The sequence below is a fragment of the Haemaphysalis longicornis genome, unplaced genomic scaffold (genome assembly GCF_048455015.1).
Source record: "Haemaphysalis longicornis isolate Haplotype H1 unplaced genomic scaffold, Haemaphysalis longicornis Haplotype H1 scaffold_1, whole genome shotgun sequence".
NCBI lineage: Eukaryota > Metazoa > Arthropoda > Arachnida > Ixodida > Ixodidae > Haemaphysalis > Haemaphysalis longicornis.
In genome coordinates, this window is record NW_027526203.1 from 249066084 (window position 1) to 249086596 (window position 20513).

At 47.0% G+C, this 20513-nt stretch overlaps 1 protein-coding gene across 1 annotated transcript in view; it reads right to left on the minus strand.

The window, feature by feature from the left end:
* Positions 1–10273: 10273 nt before the first annotated feature.
* LOC144143739 (uncharacterized) overlaps positions 10274–20513 on the minus strand; it is a 39148-nt gene continuing 28908 nt past the window's right edge. Inside the window, exons 8-9 of the mRNA XM_077675470.1 lie at positions 17746–17836; positions 10274–13798 (exon numbers count right to left, since the gene is read on the minus strand). Of these exons, the coding sequence (XP_077531596.1) occupies positions 13378–13798; positions 17746–17836 (512 nt within the window). The 3' untranslated portion in view covers positions 10274–13377. The remainder of the gene's footprint in view (positions 13799–17745; positions 17837–20513) is intronic.

The following is a 20513-nucleotide window of genomic DNA, read 5'->3' on the forward strand; positions in this document are numbered from 1 at the left end:
ATTCCAATTGGCTGTGGCATCTATATATCCATCCCAAGCACTTTGCGGAATTCAACTCGACATTAATTCTTGTATTCACAACTGCTAAAGAGTGCTTAGGCGTCTGTTGTCTGAGCCTTTGGGGTGGTGAACAGGAAAAGTTTCCAATTGCGGGGGGATATTTGGCGTTCTATTGCTTTTTTAACTCCGTGCTGTGTAAAATGTTTTGGATAATTGTTTAAGTGAGTCTGCTTAGTGGTAAGGGGCATATTAAAGTGTCCCACATTTCGTTTTCAGCGGTGCAAAGTATGGTAGAGGCCAGCTGCTAGAAAGCGCATACACGGGTGAAGTGCCTTGTGTTGTGTGCCCATTAGCTTTTTCACAAAATAGGCATTCAAACTATTTTTACAGCCAACAAGCTTAAAAATAGTTTATGCAGTACAACTACGGGGGAGTGGTTCTTGTCGAGCTTGACATTACCCGCTCCCGAGAGTACTTTTCATCACCTTGAGCAGGAACTGGAGGCAAGGCCACCTGTGTGGATGTTAATGTCTTTGTTGGTGTTTGTGACAGTTGCAGTACAGCTTGAAGGTGTGTGTACGGAGGATGGCTTCAACAATAAAATGGCTCTACTGAACGTACTTTGGTATCAAGGGGCAGCATGTGAGCATTGATAAGTTCTTTGTTGTTGACATTTTTGTTACACAAAAACAGGCTTTGTTCAGGCACCCTGGCAAATCTTCATAAAAAAACACCGGAAATAAACGACAAAAAGTTACCAGAACATGGACACCGTGTTCATAACGGCACCCTTCATTGTACTTCAGTTTCGATTATTTGCGCGGTATTTTTCCCAAATATCAACCAACTTGACCAGCTTCGCACCTTAAGCCAGAAAATATAACACGGGGTTTGTCAATGTCAAGTGATTCTGCCAAACTTCTGTGGCTATGCAAAATTTCAGTGAGCAGCTCTACTTCCCCTACACAGTCTGTGGTGTGAAGTTCTCTTTTTAAACAAAATGCCAGAGCTTATATGTTTTTTCTGCACGACACACAGCATTGGAAAAAAAGCAGAATAAGCGAGTGATACCTTTTTGCACTACACTAAAGTCCTGCAGAAAAGCCAAACCACCAAGTGATCTTTTTGCTTGACTACCAACGTCTGCAGAGAAGCCAAGTAAAAAAGAACGCTGTATCTAAAGGTACGTCGGACGTACCTGCAAAACTTTTTAAGGATACGTCGGACGTACCCGCAATATTTCTTAAAGATACGTCGGACGTACCCGCAATATTTCTTAAAGATACGTCGGACGTACCCGCAAGGTTTCTTAAAAATACGTCGGACATACCCGCAATATTTCTTAAAGATACTTCGGACGTCTCCGCAAAACTTTTTAAAGTACGTCGGTTTCACTCGGACCTCTGAACCACCTTAGCGAGCTTATCCGGGCGATTTAATATCAACTGTCACTAAAGTTACGTCCAGAGGAAACACAACTGATGCGTAATGACAGCAGTCTTTTTTTATTTTCACCCAACCGGCCAAACCGCTTCCGACCACTGACTGGCCAGAGTCACTGTTAGTTGTTAATCATTATTAACGATTGCAGATGATCGTACGTAACTTTAATGACGGCTGCGTTGGCCCTGGCTTCAGTGAACGGTAGTGGTTCGGCCGTTCGAGTAAAAATCAATACCGACTGCTCTCACCGCGTGAATTGTAAAACAGGCGTGAAGTATAGGTATTAAAACACTCCAGCAACGTCAAAAAAAAAAAAAACTACTACATCATGAGATCTAAACCCGCGAATACAACATTCGTAAGTTACCTTTACACAACAGCAAATGGCGTCTGGTCAGCTGGTTTCATGCATGCCGGTTTTGATTGCAAAAAAAAAAACCTGTACGGAGTGGCTCGAAAGCGGCGTTGCTCGAAACTAGCGTTATCTCGAACCACCGACGGCAAAACGATCACGCGTTTGCTGTATAAGCCAAGAATCTAACGATGCCTAACCTGACGCAGAATATTTTTTTTTCCTTGTGTTCTCTAGTTGAACCTTATTTGAAGGGGCGGTTAGAGCCTTCGCTGAGGTCAGAGATCGAATGCGGACCACTACGGGCTACGGCAATAGGGAAACAAAATCATGCGCGACGCGAGTATTTCTTTGTTTTTCCCCCCTCATATGTTTCCACATGGACGCGAAATCACACTTCGCGCGAGCGTCGGCGTCGTTCGGCGTCAACGCGCGGGCCCGCAGGAGAGGGCGAGTGACCGCATGAGACCGGCGAAGTCACGCGCCAGTCGCTGCGTCGGCGGGCGTTGCTGGACACGTATGCCACCCTGTTGAAGTCGTTTATGAGCAGTTATTGTCGCTTCTTGAACTGCAATTATCAAGACTTCAGCTTCAGCAAAAAAAATCACTGGGCGTCTTTATTTATTGCTAAGTATGTTGGCGGGCAAATATTGAAATGCTGCGAAATGTATCTCGAGCCATCACGGTCAAATCAGAACAAAATAACAAATAATGATAAACGAAGATGCACCTCGCACAACTTCTTTACTTGCTACTTGATTTAACCTTCATCTTGCGTGCGTACCGACTGCTCGTTCGTGAATTCGAATTGTAAGCAAAACAAATTTCAGCGCTGCCTTAATTCTGAGGTTACCGTCGAACGTCATTTGTTGGTTGAAAGGCAAGGTACTCTGGCACCCTGTCTGTACCCTGTAAAAAAAACTGATCAAACCCTCGCCGCAAGAAAAAAAAAATACGGGGGTTTTGCCAGGATTTGAGCCACGTACTTTCGAAACAGAGGGCCGGCTCTCTACCGCTTGACCACGCGAGCAAACGAGGAAACTCGACGAATTCGGTGTACCAACCGAGGCTGCCCACGAATAGTGTCGGGTGTGCTTTGTTTTGGTCGTACTTGAGAGATTTGAGCAGTGGTAACGCTCGTTTCTTGCGCACCGATCTTGGAGCCGAGGACAACAATGCCAGTGCTACAAAAGATGTAACCACAGCTTCCTTATTTGAGTAAAAAAAGCAAGAGAAAATCCAAAATGGCGTCTCCTGGGCTGACATGGTGACACGTAATGGTCGGCCGGCTACGGGCGTCAAGGAGCCACAGATAGAACGGGGCACTCATGTCACCACGTCACAACCATTAGCAAGCGACATACACGGGAACGGGGCACTGTTGACTCAGCTGGCGGAGATGCGTTCGGAGCTTCGCGCCCTCAAAGAGGAGAATGCACAGCTGCGATCGGAGATTGCGGAACTTAAACGAAGCAAAGAACGTACACCAGCAACCCAATCTGCTCCCAAGTCGGGACAACCTCAGCGTTCCCATCTGCAGCCTCCCAGAGGCAGAACTCCCTCTGTGCCTCGGCGGAGCCGCAGCAACACTGCAAAACAAACGGCAACGTCACAGCCTGCTTCGAGTGTCATGAATGAGATTTTACAGGCGCTCAAGTATGTCCGGGCTGATGTTCAACAGGAACGCCGCGCTCGACTTACAGATATTGAAAAAAGCCCACAATGGTGGAGTAAAGGTTATTGCGGCAGCGAAGAAGAAGCGAATTAGCTGCAATAGTGGACTTAAACCATCGTGATGGTTGTACAGAATGCGTACAGCTTCGTTACCTTCAAGTCTTGCGCGTTAGTGTGAGCTTCCTTCATTCCGTAAATGGTACACCCCATCCCTGCCGCCTCGATGTCCCTTCTGCGCCTCCCTTACACCCGCCAATCTCCAGCACCTAATTTGGCACTGTCCAAAATTTACGCGTTACAGAAACTTCAAGCCTCCTCCAAATGCCTCCTCCTCATACATCGACCCTCGAACACTGGAACCGTCCACGCTGACTTTGATTGCGCACTACTCTCTAGAAAGCGGTCTAGCGCGAGCAGTTTAGAGCCGTGAGCCTGCTCTCCTCACCCCACGTGGCCCCTTCCGCCTTCGTAAGGAGCCAATCAGCTTCAACTTGAACGGTTTATTTTCAAGATGTCCCAAGCCTCGAATATCCCACCCTCTACTCCCACTTCCCCCACTTGACCTAGCGTCTTCCTGATGTAATAAAGGCTATCTCCTCCTCCTCCATTTTTCTGTTGTTCCAAGGGTAGGGGGCGAGCGCAGCGCCGCCCAAATCGATTCGGAAGCTCTATTCCTTACCTCGGCGCCCCTTCTGAGAAAAAAACTACATCCACTGCAGAAACTATGGCCATGGTATTTGTTTTTCTTGGAGAGCCTTTCAGTTTGATCATATGCAAATGTCGTTTCAAATCGCGCGCCAACAGCCGCAAAGGGTTCGCACAACATCCGACAGATGGCGACGAGTGTACTGGCCAGTAGGAAGACGCATTGAAACCTCCCCCTCGCAAGGGGCACGATCAAATGCAGAGCATTTCCGGGGGCGCACGACGTTAAGTAGTTTGCGTTACGGTAATGCTGTTGCACTTGTGGCAACTGCTGACGAGAGAGCGCTCGTCAGCAGTAATTTGAATGAGTCAAGGATATAAGGCGCGTCCGTAGCCTCCAATTCTGTGTCGGCTTTGTGGCACAGTGGTTAGAGCACAATGTACATTGCGTTCCGCCCGCAGGGTCTTGGTATCGAAACCTGGCGCCGGATAGTATTTTTTTTATATATAGTAGGGAGGGGTGCGGTGCGGACTACGGACGCCAACGCGGGTGACATCTTGAGTTACTGAAATGCTCTGCATTTAAAAAGCTATCGCACATTCCCGGTCTCCCCTGCGCAAGAAACGGGAGCTACGAATGGAATAGAATGCGCCGCTAGAATTCTCGCGTCGATAACGCTTCCTCGTCACGCACCGATCTCGCAGACAAGCCACATTATGCCAATACTGGATGCGATGTAACCAGAGCTCCCTCATTTAACTCACACAAAGCTATCGCAGATCCCCGATGTCCCCGACGAAAGCCGAACAGGCCACAAATGGATGAGCGCTTGCGAACAGAAATAGCTTGCAATTTGTCTCAAGGCAACCGATTACCGTAAGTTAAAAAGAAATTGATTGTTTTCTGCTGAAAGGAACGACCCCAAACCACGCGAAGACAGACGCTGCCGCCCGCTTTCCGATGCTCTCTCGCGCTGCGTCGACGCCGATATCTGGCTAGCGTAGCATGGAGTTCTTCGTCGACGCGAGAAAACGCTGAAATTACGCTGCATGTGGTTGGGCCTTAAGGTGGCTCAGAGGTCCGAGTGAAACCGAATACACCGACGTACTTAACAAAGTTTCGCGGATACGTCGGAAGTATCCTTAAAAAATCTTGCGGGTACGTCCGACGCATCTTTAAGAAATCTTGCGGGTACGTCCGACGTATCTTTAAGAAATTTTGCGGGTACGTCCGACGTATCTTTAAGAAATACTGCGGGTACGTCCGACGTACCTTAAGACACAGCGAAAAAATAAACCGTTTTCGCATGAAACCAAAGCTCTGTTGAAAAGCCAAGACGTGTGGCTTCTGTAACTTCAGATTTGCTGTAAGATGGGCGTGTGAATGCATTGCAATAAGGCATTTGTTTTGTAGATGCTCACACCAAGATATATGAGCCGAGCTGGCTGGGAAACAAAAACCTAGAATAAGGTTACAATGAAATTTTTGATGAAAAACTGTTTGCTATAAATAGCAATTAAAGGTTCAAAATGGTTTTGGCGCTAGTCAAGTGTCTTCTTGGAAATTATTGGCAAAAGCTAAACAAAAGCAACACTTTATACACCTGCGATCATGTAAAATAGCAAAGAATGTTCTCAGCCCTAAATTCAGCAAGTACGGTCCAGCTGGGGGTGCATGCTTGCCGAGCACAACAATAATAAACGCTTGTTTGTCTCCCCCTTTCCGTGTTTTCGTCCAGTTTTCGCGCTGTTAGCCGTCATGGACCAGTACCAACTAGCCCAGCCCACAACACTCCTTCAGTAATAAGGGGATGGGAAAAAACTGCTCAGGTGAGCTTAGTTGAGTTACCACCAAGGTATTTGTAGACAGTTAGAATGTAACAAAAATTAATAAGAAATAGTTTGGATACTCTGGAACAATATCGCAAACTTCACTTGCCGTGGTTTACATTTATTACTACTTAGCTTCATTTTCCGCACATAACACCATTGAAGAATGTTACGCCTGCATGGACTCGCACACAAGCTTTTCACGGTATAACACAGTTTTTTTTTTCGAGCAGAGGTAAATAACAGAATGTATCATAAGCAGTTCAGTTATACATAAATTAGAACACACAATAGAGCGCCAAACATGAGGACTACGAGTGAAGGAAGCACACACAAGCTCTGGACAAACAACTGAGTGAATTTATTGTGACTTGGAAATAAATGTTTGTCACATACGCTCAGTTGTTTGTCCAGCGCTTGTGTGTGTGTCCTTCACTCGTAGTCCTCGTGTTTTGGCGCTGCTTTGTATGTTCATAATGAACCAACTGGCCCCACTCCAGACATAACTTCAATACATATTTCAATACATAACTTAGAAACAGCAGGGTTTTTAAAATTAGAAACAATCAGAATCAGAAATAAATTATAAACAGCAGCTGGGCAGCGCGCTGAATGAAAGGGACGAATGGCGAGCTGATGTTACCAATAACAAATTTCGACCAGCTTGTAAGACACAAACCCCTTCCACGGAGGTGTGTGTAATCATAAGATTTTTGAAAGAAAAGTTTGTGAATGCACTGTACACGTACGTCAAAAGGTATTTTGACACAGACGACGACCGACGACCGGCAGTCGTCACTGCTCTTTTCTGCTGTTTTGATGATCAAGGGCTCTTTGTTCACGATCCATTTTCTCTTTTCGCTTGGACACGCGGCTCGTCGCCAGAATGCGCGGCATGTACTGAAGGCCACGCGCTCCGTTGTTCGTATTTCAATGTACCAGGATGTTCGTTTTCTCGCCCAAGCCGACACGCGCTTAGTCCGCAGAAACACCGAACGGTTCCGGACGTGGAATCCCGAGTTTTGCTCCCCACTGCGCCTGGCCACAGCCTTTCTCAATCTTGCCTAGAGAGCAAACTGGAGTTGCAATCACGTACCTTTGTTGAAATGATGGATAGTGCGTGAATATAATTGGCTGCTATGGCTGGACTTGTCAGCGCTGATGTCTTTGTTGTTTTTCGCGCTGGTCCCACGTTGCATCACTTGTTCCATCTTGATATCATCCTGTCTCATGAATTTGGACCCAGAGAGCTCCCTGCTTAGTATAGTGACTGGCAGCGCCAACGTGTTTTTTTACGTAGCTGGCTGCCGCGCAACTAGAAATAGGCGTACCTTTCAGAGTGAGCGCCGAGGGACGATGGCCGAGTGACGATGACTGGCGTTGCCCGTGGCCGAGGTTTCACCGAGCATTAAAGCATGCAATAAAAATGCCTAATTTATTTGTGCTTACTTGGTCACTTATGTTGTCACTGACTTCGTCACTTACATCGTCTTACATCGCCTGCAGGCTTACGTCCGTCGAAAAAACACAGGCTCTGGCAACGCCAAAGGTGCAAGGTTGCAACAAGTAGCATACGGTGACAAATCGCTTTCAAAATGTGTCATTTATTTAGAACTTTAAAGAGACACTGATGTGAATTTGCCAAACTTCTGGTTGTGTTTGCGTTGCTTAGACGGGCTCAAATAAATAAACTTTTCACTCGCTAAAGCCCTATATAATTTATAAAGCCTCAAAGAAGAAAAAAACTCCCACCTCCCCTCGCGGGAACCCCTGTGTAGATGCGACGCATAAGGGGTTCACGTTGCAGCGTTGGGCAGCGGAGGAACGGCGCTGGAACGATGGAGCGGAGCGGCGCAGGCACCGCGTTTTATAGCGGCAATAACGGTGAGGGGACGCTCCGGCGCCAGTGCGTCTGCCGCGGCTATGACGCAACACAATCCAACACAATCCACTTTAATCCAATCCAAATCCAATCCAAGCCAAGCCAAGCCAAGCCAATCCATTCGAATCCAATGCATTGCCCCTCGCGAGAGAGGGGCATCTGAGAGGAGAGGGGGTGAGCGGCGGAGAGCGCAGCTCGCGCGGCGAGGAGAATGGGGGAGGGGCGGACGCCGACGACGACGCCGCCGGATGCATGGACAAGGCGAGTGAATGAGATGCAGTCGCATCTAAAAATACCATGATACCATGACAAGTTTGCAGCGGCCGCAACAACTGCAGCAGTGACGTGAAATGAAGTAAACTTGTCTTGAGGTGTGATAGGACGCTGTCCAAGATTTTACAGTTCATGCATAGAAACTTGCGTTTGTATCAATGTTGTTTTTTTTTTTAGAAAGAAAATTTAGTGATATTGACAACACGCATACGTGTCTAAATGTACTTCTTGTGGTTTATTTCTGGATAGTTGTTCAAAGCGGTTCCGGTTTCGGTTCCGGGCAACACGTCCATGGCTTCCGATGTTATCTGTAATCGCGCACTAGCGATACTTTTGGAATCGCCATGACCCACTACACCCATGTTACGCCTCAGAAATGGGCTGGATAAACCTCCTGGCACTGATTCTAGTTATCAAATATTCTTCGATGCAGTGACGAAGGACGAGCCGAGGCGTACGTAGCGCTGAACGCCCTTCGCGCCACCGCAGATGCTCAACGGGGAGGCGCCCCTCTTGCGCCTTCGGAGCTTGCCTCTTTCCTCTGTAGTATCAGCGGACCACAAAAGGCGTGTGACCGACAATTAGCCAATTCAAACAACAAAGAACTCCCACCCAGCTCTACTTTTTGACCCAACCCCTTCCCTTCTCTTCTCAATAAACGTTTCCAACGACAACAACCCCGCGTGAGATTCTAATCCGCACAGTGTGACGCCACTGGCGTAGAGCTCCGTACCACTGAGCTACAATGTTCCACCGGGAATGATTTGTTGCCTACATGTTGGCTGTTTGGAATCATAGAGAACCGTTGCAAGACCCCTGCACGCAGGCGAGTGGGCTCGCAGTTTATCAGGCTCGTTGTGAAGTGCGCACGATCGTGCGATAATGCTTGTGAGAAACATAAGCTCGTGTTTATGGCTGCCGCAGTGGGACAATGTCAGAGTACGTTTTTGCAGTGGTTTTTGGTTATGTTCAGCCTAATTTCTTACTAATATCAATATTTATACCCACTAAAAGCTAAATAAACGGAGCCGATCATGCGCCAGCGACCCCAGTGAAAGTACATCCCCGCCACTCAAAACAAGACGTTTCGTATCTAACGACTGAAACTGTTGAAATCTAACGGGCGCTGAGTCCACTTAGCTCCAACTCTTGTCGTTCTGTAGGAGAAGATGTTTAGAGGACGTGGCTCCATTATACCATTTTCTTATGACATGTGTGTATGCTCCATTTGCGTAAGCTTGATCCTTAAAGACCTGTTCTTGCCTCTTGAGGGGGTTGCCATCAGGCAGGAACCCTCAGGGAGCAGCCTCTTCATGGTGTATGCGACTTTCTTGCCGCAATTTATCTCGGCAGAGGTACCATGTCGGTGCAACGGGTGGTGGTGGCCGGGTGGGAGCCAGGGGAGGTGTTGTGACTAAGCACTCCGTGGCGGCATCATGTGCTTGCTGATTCTCGACTACGCCGGCCGTGTGCCCCGGTGTTCAGGCAAGTCTCTTTGCAGGCCTTGCTCTTTCGCAATCTGGAGTAGGTTGATTATCTTGTTGGCGGTCACGATTATTGTGGACGCCTTAAGAGCATCCTGGAAAAGGGTCACACGAAAACGTCGCAGTTTGTTGCCTATCATTGGTCATTGCTCGTTCCCATTCTCGTTCGCTCCACATAGCTCCAGTTAGGCTTTTGTAATATTGTGCTTTGTGAATGCGAATGCATTTGAATTGGGCAATGCGTGCAATAGTTTGTGCGCTTGCACGGGACCTGTTCGGCATTACCTAAAGCACGTCCCTGCTATGTAGATGAGTATTAATCAGGAAACGGCTCACATCCCTTCCGCAGGCGCACACGTGACCCACGCAACGGTTGAGCTGCGTGGCGGGGTTTGATGACTCTTCGTTATTAGCTTTGTTAACATACACGTGGACACGGTCCAGAGAAGGAGGTCGCCCTAGAGATTTGAGCACCTACTGAAACCCTCAGACACAAGATTGCAAAGCTGGTAACCCTCAGACACAAGATTGCAAAGCTGTGTGGGGACAGGTGCTTAGCATGAAATCTTCTTCAGCTGTCTTCATTCGCCGCGGAAACAGTACATGGACTGTTCATAAGAACTATGTACGCTAACGGTAGTGCCGCCACGCGGAACGATAATAATTCAGCCCCAACTGTGTCACGTGAAAATGCAATCTTTATTACTGTGGTATTAGGAATGTCAGTGCACGGCGACATTTCAAAAAGAGAAATACTATTGTACAACTCAAAATAATCTCATTGAAAATAAATAAATCCACTTTCATACAATATTTCCTCTTTTTTTGCAGTTTGGTAATCCCTTAAACAAGCATCAGATCACCTCAAGAAACTTCGTGGCATACACAGTGGAAACAAAACAACACAAAATTTGTTGCATGAAAAACAGATTTCTTTCTCTTTTTTTCAATAATGTGTCACAAAAAGAACTGGCTAGGGCCAGCATGACAGCATGACACGCGGAGGTTTTACAGTGCGGGAGAATGCATGCAGATAAGGGAGAAGTCTTCACTCTGATAGAATAAGTAATGACTTGGGGCCTCGAAACGGGACAGTGACCGGCCTGTCTTATGATACACAAGCGACCGGTTGTTAAGGGATATTGACCGGTCCATCACCGAGTAGGCTGCTTTCATAAAGGATTCAAAGCCCCGCCGTGTTTCTGCATGCGTGGCCACATAATGCTCGCCGCCTGAGTGCAGACCGTGAAGGGTGTACCGGTTAGAGCACAACTTCCCAGCACCTGTGAACTGTTGTAATTTGAATACTGGACGGGAACCATTCATAAAAAACAAAAAAAAATATCATCAAAGTTTTATGCCCACACTTTGTAACAAAAGTTAGAAAAAAATGACGTAAGTTACGAGTGGAGATACTCTTACATTTTACATTCTAAACAATAAATAAGTTATTACACAAAAAGCAAACGTGTGAGCTTTAAGTCAATTCGTGGGTAATAAACGGGAGTATTGGTGTTGTCGGCTGGATATGTATTGCAACCGCCTCCCTCGTTTCTCATTCGCCTTTTCTCTGTTTTCATACATTTTCAGACGCGTTCACCGGACAGCGCTGTTCTTTTGAGCTGTTCTCATCAACTTTACAAACTGCAAGCTGAATGGTCTTTGGCTGCCAACCTCCATGAGTTTCACATTCCTGACTCCAGTTTGTGGCATTCCTTATGTCCTGGTCGTTGAGTTCATCGTGCAGGGGAAATGATCAGCTCCTAGGGACCCGTAAAGCATGATCGGCGAGCTCGTGGCTCAATGTTCGGCCACTGCTCTCGCACGCACTCAAAACACTCAATCTATAATAAGCGCACCAGCCTGTTTCGTGCAACGACGACGGCGAGCAGACAAGTGTAAGTTCGTATGCAGCAACGATAACAAAAGAAAAAAAAGCGTACATGTATCTATGACGAACAGTATGATGTTACTTGCAGGGATCTTCAGCCCACTACATTACGTCATTAGCAAGCCGTACATCCCACACCTTAGCGCACAAGTATTAAAAATGCCCACGCAAAGATTCGAAATCAAGACACTCTTTTAATCTCGAAAAAAATCTTTACGGAGTTACGTCCCCAAAGTTGCGTTTTCAGATGCAGCTCCTAAATTTCTCCTATTCTTCCCCCCCCCCCCCCCCTTTTTTTTTTCAGGTACGTGCGTGTGAGGCAGGTGTTTTAAGACACGGATTGAACGCGTTGAGTAGTCGTTTCAACCTCTTTAGAATACGAAGAACACACGAAACTGAATGTGTGTAGCATTCAGAGTGGGTCCCTTGATCCGCAATTCCAAACACTACCGTGCACCACCTTGTTGCTTTGCAGCATTGTTTCACGAAATTGCTGCTGGAGGCCTAAATGAAACAAGAAATTCAGTGCGAAACGTGTATGTAAACTCGTATCGACATGGCCGAAGGCACATGGCTGGGCTAGACATCGCTGCATCGAATAAATAGTTCCACCCAAGTTGTGTCCCGTTAGCAGTAGTGTCGAAAGGCTTTCCAGCCAGGAGACAGCCATTGCACAAACATGTTCATTGACAGAAGCCTCCTCTGGTCTAATTAAAGCATCTCTACCTCAATTCACATCGTGCCATTCATGCAGAGCTTGTAGGGGTCGCCTTCCCTAAATCTTATCGTGAAGCTCTTGCTGACAAGTAGTCTCGTTCCAATTGCCCATAAACGCCCACAGCGACAAGTACAAGCACGATGCATGCTGCGTAAAGCGCCAAAGAGGCCTCACTAAACCAAAGTTACTCGCCTTGGCTAGGTGCTGCTGCTAGTGCTTCATGATTAAACTGTGCAACTTAAGCATCATTCCATTTTCCTTAGTCAGGAATGCACGCCAGCAGGTTTCCACCTTCCATTAGTGATTAGGCCATTATTTCCATTGCTTGCATACGATATTGTCGTGCAAACATGCAAATGCTTCCAACTCGCTCGCGGGGTACAACGTCCACTAACGCGAGCGAGGCTGGGTTCATATCAGCTCTTACTTATTGGTTCGACAAAGTTCAACAGAGAACTGCCCTTCGTTTATTACAGCAAAGCTTGCACCTCTTTCACCGTGCTAACGTGCTTGTCTCCATAGGCTTCGTTGACAAACATTTTGAAGACATTTTAGATGTCCAAGGCTTTGCGCGTGATATTAGATGGGGACATTGCTCATGAGGATTCAGGAAATTACCTACGCGCCTCAACAGGCTGCCTAGAGTGTACACTCAGTGCGAAAGACTTGACATGCCAGCAGTTGTAGACTGCGGCACTCTGAATCGAACTGGCCCTGCAGAGCAGCGCTCATAAAAAAGAGAAAGAAAATAGAACAAGTTCTTAATGAACTCGCAGGCTGTGGGGCGAAATAAGGTACGAAAATATGTGACTCGGACAGCACAATGCGGCGTACAGCACAATGTGGCGTGATTGAGGCTGCTCACAACAGACCCGTGAACAAGGTATGCGCCGGCATTCAATGAGGAACCGGCTGTGCGCGAGACCAAATTGGCCGTTGAGCACCTCTTTCTCGTGTTCAAATTGTCCGACACAAGGCGCGTGCTCTTTGGACGGGCGTAGGCAGCACCCGGCGAAACACCGGGATAGCAAACTCTGGCTGTCGCAGGACGCGCATCAACGACCGAGCGCTGACTGCGCACGCCGTCAGCCGAGAAAGTTCCTCCTGAAAAACACCGGGGGAGCCTGTCCCCTCGCACGTTCACCGTTGGGCCCGTCCTTGACTGGGGCTCCGTGGGGGAGCTGATCAGATGGAGCGGTAGAGCAGGATGGTCATGTCCCTGTACGCCATGCGCACGTAGCACTGCTTGGAGTGGGTCACGCAGCTTCCCCAGTTGCGGCCGACCACGCAGTGCCAAGTGGGCTGGAACATCTGGTCGAAGTCCTGCTTGATGCTCTCGGCCACGTGCTTCTCGGTCGAGTACAGCTTCACCGCCTGGCTGGCCGACTCGACGGCGGCGCGCTGCATCTCCTGCGGCATGTCGGCCGCCTGCACCTTCACCTCGGGGTTCTCCTCGCCGCCGCACACCGTGGACGTCGTGGGCGTCACGCACGTGAGCCGCGCGCCGCCCACTCCGGCGCCCAGGATGCCGCCGCGCTCCGAGCCGCCGCCGCCGCCCGCGGGACGGCTGCTCACGTAGAAGGACGACTTGTGGCGGCCGTTTTGCCTGCGGCGAAACAGCAAGTTCACTCACTAGCGGCAGCTAATGTATAAGGCAGTGATTTACCACATACAGCGCAAATATCTGGGATTTGTAAGGCGAGTCCCGAAACAATTTTATCCGGGCCTTCGGAGGCAGGTTCGGGCTGCTTTTTTTTTTTGTGTGTGTGTGTGTGTGTGTGTTAAGAGTCGAAGACCCGTTCCTTGTGCGGAATTCGGATGAAGTCATTGAGTTTTTAAAGAAATGTAATGACAAAAGCTATATGGCATGCTCTTTCGATGTAAAAGATTTATATTACTCTTTGCCACATCGTGAACTGTTGCTTTGTGTTGAGGAATGCATTGACAAGTACGGTTCCGTCGCGTTTCAAAATAGTACAGGTGTGTCAGTACAAGGATTTTTAGAGTTGTTGACGGTGTACCTAAACTCAACTTTCGCAACTTGGGACGATAAGCTTTATATTCAGTCTAACGGAATCTGTATCGGATCCTGCATCGCACCAATTTTAAGTGACCTCTTTTTAGCGTACCTCGACCGCAATTTGCATGACCAATTGAAGATTCCACAAGTAAGCAAAATCTTTCGTTACGTCGACGACTTTTTAGTAGTTTTTAACACCGACGAAGCAGGTCTTGAATCGTTGATGTTCCAGGTGTTAGATCATTTCCGTCATTGTTTTAAACCTTTGGTTTTAACTTTTGAAATTCCCGTTGACAGAACTATCCGGTTTTTAGATCTTAAGTTTCATTTTTCGCACAATCACATCTGCTGGGCGTACGAACCACGAGCCAGCAAACCACTTCTACCTTTCGACTCATCCCATTCTAAACTCGTGAAAAGGTCTATCGTAAGAATGTGTTTTAAAAATGCCCTTAACAAGTCCTGTTTCCACTCGATACAAGATAGCTTTCGCAAGCAGGTTGATCGGCTTCTGACTGCGAGGTACCCACAGCAGCTATTGGCCTCGATAGCAGAAACAATGATGCAGAGGTTAAAAATAGAGGGACGAGACAGTGAAGCAGATGTAGAAACTAACAAACGTGACAAACTTACTGTTATTCCTTACATGCACCGGATAGCGCACAATTTGAAAAAGATAGGAAAAAGAGCTAGCGGAAATGTTGTGTTTTCCGCTCCCAACAAGCTTTCCTCCATGTGTTCTAGAGTAAACAAAACCAAAAGAACAGTGCAGTCTTGCTCCGTAAAGCACGAAAACCGGTTTGTTGAATGTGTTAAAGGCGTCGTCTATTCCGTTCCGCTGTCTTGTGGGAAAACGTACGTAGGCCAAACTGGACGATGCTTAAATGAAAGGTTAAGGGAACACAACTATAACGTACATACGGCGATTAGTGGCCACTTAGGTGTCCACTGTCGGGATTGCCACGACTGCGCCCCAATATTTCAAAAAACGCAGGTCATCTCACGACACAAAGATAAAACAACAAGAGAAATAATTGAAGCCGCAGAAATATTGCGCAGAAAAGATAAATGTGTTAGCGTTCCTTCCTTGTCCCTCTCGCAGAAAGAGATTAATTATCTGTCCCTCAATAGTACAGCAAGTGTTTGTGGCACATGGCGTCGTTGAAGCGTGACGAGCGGCTTTTTGTATCTCCTTCTATCGTGAAATTTTCGGTTTTTCTTGTGCTTTTGACTATTAGCATATATATGTGAAAAGCCTAGGAATAAACCTCAGTTGTAAGTCAGCGCTCGTGTTTGTCACCTCCTTCTTCTTGTGTCTTGTCTGAGTTTGCGCTGTTTTCCCTTTTATAATCCGACAATTTTCTTTTCATCTTTTCTTGTGTCGCTTTTCTAAAGCCTGCTTCGGTTCACGGGGACTGCTCCGGTGCGGAAAAAAATTTTCTGTAATAGCAGACAATGTACGCTAATTATATACAGGCCACACTTTTCCCAATTACTAACGCTGTTGGCGCGGTTTATACATGCTATCGTTGTTCAGCGAAAAAAAAAGAAAACCTTGAGTAAAACTTAAAAGTAAATAATTGAAAATAGCAGCATCTCTAATAAAAATGTACGTTAGGCTTTTCTTTACTAAAGCAAGAACACCGGCCGTGACACCGGCTTAAGAAGGCTAAGAAAAGAGGCAACATAATAGTACAAAGGAAAAGCAACGAAGGCGAAGCGGCTGCCTTGCGTTGTCGGCTCGATCGTCGCCAACAACTACGTTCCGGTGGTGTGAACCGAAGATAGCTGGCCAACTTAACTCGTTCGACGCTATTTTAACGAAAAACAAGGGAGAAACTGTCGCCCTTCCAACGAGCTGCCCGCACAAGGCACTGGTGACATGCCACAAGGACTGGTGATAGTGCCCACGGCCCACCCTTCGTCCGTTTGGGTAGCGATGAATAAGCAAAGAGAGGAACGCCGGCATTCCAGAACACCAAGAAAGGCCAAGGGGAAGCAGCCCATCGGCATTTCCCCCTTGTGAAAATAGAAATGTTTTAAATCCCAGAAAACAAAAAGTAGAGAAAAACATGCTCCTCGGGTGGGCCCAATGACCTTCGGAGCACTCTTCCAATGCCACACCAAAAAGCCTACCCGGGACGCTGTGCTTCCTTCCTCTTTCTTGAGTATTATGTAAACGCAATTGAATTCTCACGCAGCGCCATCCCGATCGATGAAGTTCGTAGCCAAAGGGCCAAGCTAATCCAAGCGAACAACAGGGCGGTGGGGACGGCATACCTAGAGGACCCCTTTCAAGCGCACGCACCCCTGTGAGAGCGCGGGCACCATGGGCCGAGGAAAACGTTTACCCTGTTGAACCGGTGGGTACATGGTGGTGGGGCTCGAATCCGCAGTCTCCCGCTGCCGAGATGGGTGCCCTAATCACTAGGCCACGGTTGCGGTTATGCAATTGTGTCTTACGATTGGGAGTGGCAGCCAGCTGCGCTCCAACGACCCCGGGGGAAGAAAAAATTCTTTTAACTGAAATGCATGAGTAAGGACAGTTATTTGGGCGAGTTGGTGAATGGCAATCATGGCGGCAAAACAGCGCAACTCGTAGCGTAAGAGAAAGAACACAAGGCAAGCGCTGACTATCAATTGAATTTTTATTGAAGAAGACGAACACTCATATACATAAGTTTTTTTATGCTTACATGTTATCGCCTAACTGTGGCACATTCTAAAGCAAACGTACAAAGGTTCAGGTGCCTAGAACTATTGGCCTTCGACAAAAGCGAACTTTTTATCGTGCAAAGACGCAGATGCTTGAGACGCGCAGGATCATTGCTCGTCCGGTGCGCTTCCCCTACAGTCTACGTTACAACTTGCTCTGTTTTGCCACCATGATTCTTAAAAACCCCCGGACCGTGACTCAGGCGTCCACAACGTGTCGGAGAGGTAAATTCGGGAGTTTTTGGAGCAAGGAAAACCCTTTTCGAAGCCCACATCCATGGATTTCTCGGCTTTTGCTTATAATAAATAACAGTATCCACGGTAGAGAATTAAACCCGAGACCTCGACTCCAGCACAATGCATTACCCCTCGCAAACGCCTAGGTTCACAGTTTCATTCGAATTATCATTAATTATGCGTGTCTCTACTTTCCATCTCGCTGATTTTACGCGCCAAAGCTGCAACCCGGCTGTGGGACCCCTAACGTTCAGTCTGAAGTTTCGACGCACGGGCGTTCTCTGTTTTCGCCTCTGTGAGAAAATAAACGGCTGCTACAGCAAGGCCCGTGTGTTCGTGCTCACCAGCACAATGCCTTACCCACACAGAAAGCGTGGCGGGTCAACTGTTGATGCCATGACAGTGTAAACTTATCCTGTTTTCCATGAGTATCACTACAGAAGGCCTCATCTAGGTTTCAATATTGTAGGACATTATTAAGCCCATTGTAAAGTTGGAAACGGTAATGTTCTTTTTGATATCCAGTTCGGTTAGGGTGAAAAAAAGAGCGAAACAGGTAGAGGGAAGGGGTGGACACTCACATCGGGGCTATCATCGGCTTCGGCACGTAGTCTTCAACGTCCTTGAGCCGCTCCAGCCTCTCGGAAAAGTAGTCGGCATTGTTGGACAGCTCTGCAAAAATGTTGATGAAGTTGCGTGAGCGATGTGCGAGAGTAGTCATTAGCGAGATTTTCAGAAGTATCTTTCTTTTAGCCCTTTTTCTTTATAGTTGTTGACTGCCCATGAGGGTTTTATGGCAACATTGAGTCAGCAACTGCCAATTGAATTTTCCCCATAGAAAATCTCAATAGGCCCAATTTATTCTCCCTTTAGCCGGATATCAATCCCTTCTTTCCCGCTCCTGTAGCATCAGGCGCTTAAAGGGGCCATGAAGACAAAATACAAGCCGGTTTAATTTGATTTAGCCTTCCGTACCACACTTAGCTCTGTTCCAGCCACGAAAGACGTTTTTCAAACCCAAAAAACACAACCAACCGCAATAGTTTCAAATTTCGCGCTGCAGTGACGTGATATGCGCAGGAGTGGCGTACTATTAACCAGCACTAAAAACGATCTTCAGTGTGTTAACTGCACGTTAATATTCAAGTGATACGATCAAACTGATCAGGAGACCCCCTACAATCGCGCTGCCATGTTTCTTGGCGATTTAAGTCGGCGGCTGTCAATCGAACACAGAAGATTTTGTGATGTTATAGAAAACTTGCCGGAAAGGGGCTGGGGAGTTGCCACGGGTTTACATGTTTTCTTTTATACCTTTGTTAGCTTTTCAAAGTCTGCGGTATTACCAGTGTCATTGTTAGCGGGACAAAGCACTCTTCATGGACCCTTCAACAGTTTGGCTCATATCTTGTAATACCACTGAGTCAGCGGCGGCGTGTAATATAGGAACTATGCAAAGTTCATCGCAGAGAACTTTCGTTCCAATGCCAAGTACACGACGAAGCAGCAGCCAAATAGCGTTTAGGTGACAGTTGGTAATATGCGTTACGCGGTGTTCAGTCAGATTTTATTGATCTTACCACGCAGTTCTTTATATAATCGAGCATTTGGATCGGGAATATCGGTGACAAATGAGAATTGTATAAGCGAGCGTCTAAAGCTTAGTAAATTTCATCTTATAGTCGAGGAAGCCGTGCGTGGCCTGACGCCGGTGGATGCTTCTCTTCCAGAAAAGGTGCGACAGCTGTGCTTGGATCAAAGCCGGAAATAAATAATGACTCGCAGCTATGTTTAAATCGAGATTTTCGTTATGTATTATGTATCGCTATCAAAATTATGCAGTCAAACTGATATCGGTGTTTTACGAGCCGAAGCTACACCGCGGACATGGGCGGATCCATGGTGTACGATTACTGATTAATTTCAAGAGCCGGTTTCTTCAACGTGCACAAAAATGGCGCACACACGGTCATCTCTGCTTTTCGCCTCCATCATAAAAACAGCTCCCGGGGCACTAGACAGAATTTCCTGGTCATGCCAACATGACTCCCCTCTCGCTGCTTCGTTCTGTCCAGAACTGGTTCGAGGTGTGTGTATATGAAATTTAGGACTGCGAGTCAAATAATAATAGTACGAACTGATTGCGAATCAAATCGTATCTTTTTGAATTCGAAAAGTAAAAATTACTGTGAATCAACTTGAATATTTGCCTACACAAATATCTTTGCTTTAGCGTTTATAAATCTTCTAAAACGTTGATACAATGACAAAAATCGAAGCCCCTTTGTCTAAAGACAAAGATGGTGGAAACTTGGAACTTTTTTTCCGCCGCAAACCGAGTCGAATGAAAGTCCAATCTCGCGAGGGATTCGTTTGTTGTCGTCTGCCCATGACGGCAGCAGGCGATGCATTGACTGGTGGTCGCAATGCAACGACTCTCTGCACCTGCGTCTAACGCCAAAATGCCTTGCGCCGAACCCGACTTTTCCGCGTGCTCTAATGCCGATGACGACAACGATGATGATGATTATGATTATGATGATGATGATTGCCTTGAAGTGTTTGGAGCGTACCCACTCGAGGGGACTGGCCAGGGATAACGTGTTGACTGTGCACCTGCGCTTGATGTGCCTTTGTGGAAGCCCATTCTGTAAGTTGGCTTTCCTGCAGCACGTTTTGGGCGTAACGATTCGAATTGGGGACTTTGACTTCGGACTTTGAAGAAATTGTCTTTTGACCAGAGAAAGCTTCGCGTTTAAACCATCTTTCACTTCACCCACGATCATCACCATCGTCAGAGGAAGTTGGCTTTCCTGTGGGGTCCCCACCGGTGAGGCAAAGAAAGCTTCGCTCTAAAATCCAAACTGCTTCGACCGTGTCGGAATGGCACAATCGGATAGACGCCGAGTTAATTACGCGTGGGACCTAGGTTTGATTCCGACCAAGGGACGCATTTTTTCTCTTGAGGCGCTCGTGTAAAGGTGGTTTTTCTTTAGAGCATTTTGCCGTGCACCGCTCGCTATCAGTCAGGTATAGAAAGCTTTCCTGTAAAAAAAAAAAAACATAACTTAGGCTGTCAGGACTCGACACGTTTTAGGTAGGTATAGTAGTGCTTCATAAGAAAATAGTACGAAAAAAATAAAAATAAGCATAAAATATTAAGAAAAGAAGCCATATCCGTGGAACAAAAAATGCAATAATTCATTGCCGTATGAAAATGCGGGTTTCTTACGACATGCTGTTGAATACGGGCAGCATATATTTGACAAATCTTTACGGTCATTGAAAGGAAGCTGGACATGTTGCTGGCTGGCATGACCTTACTGCAAGCCAACAAATAATAACTGTC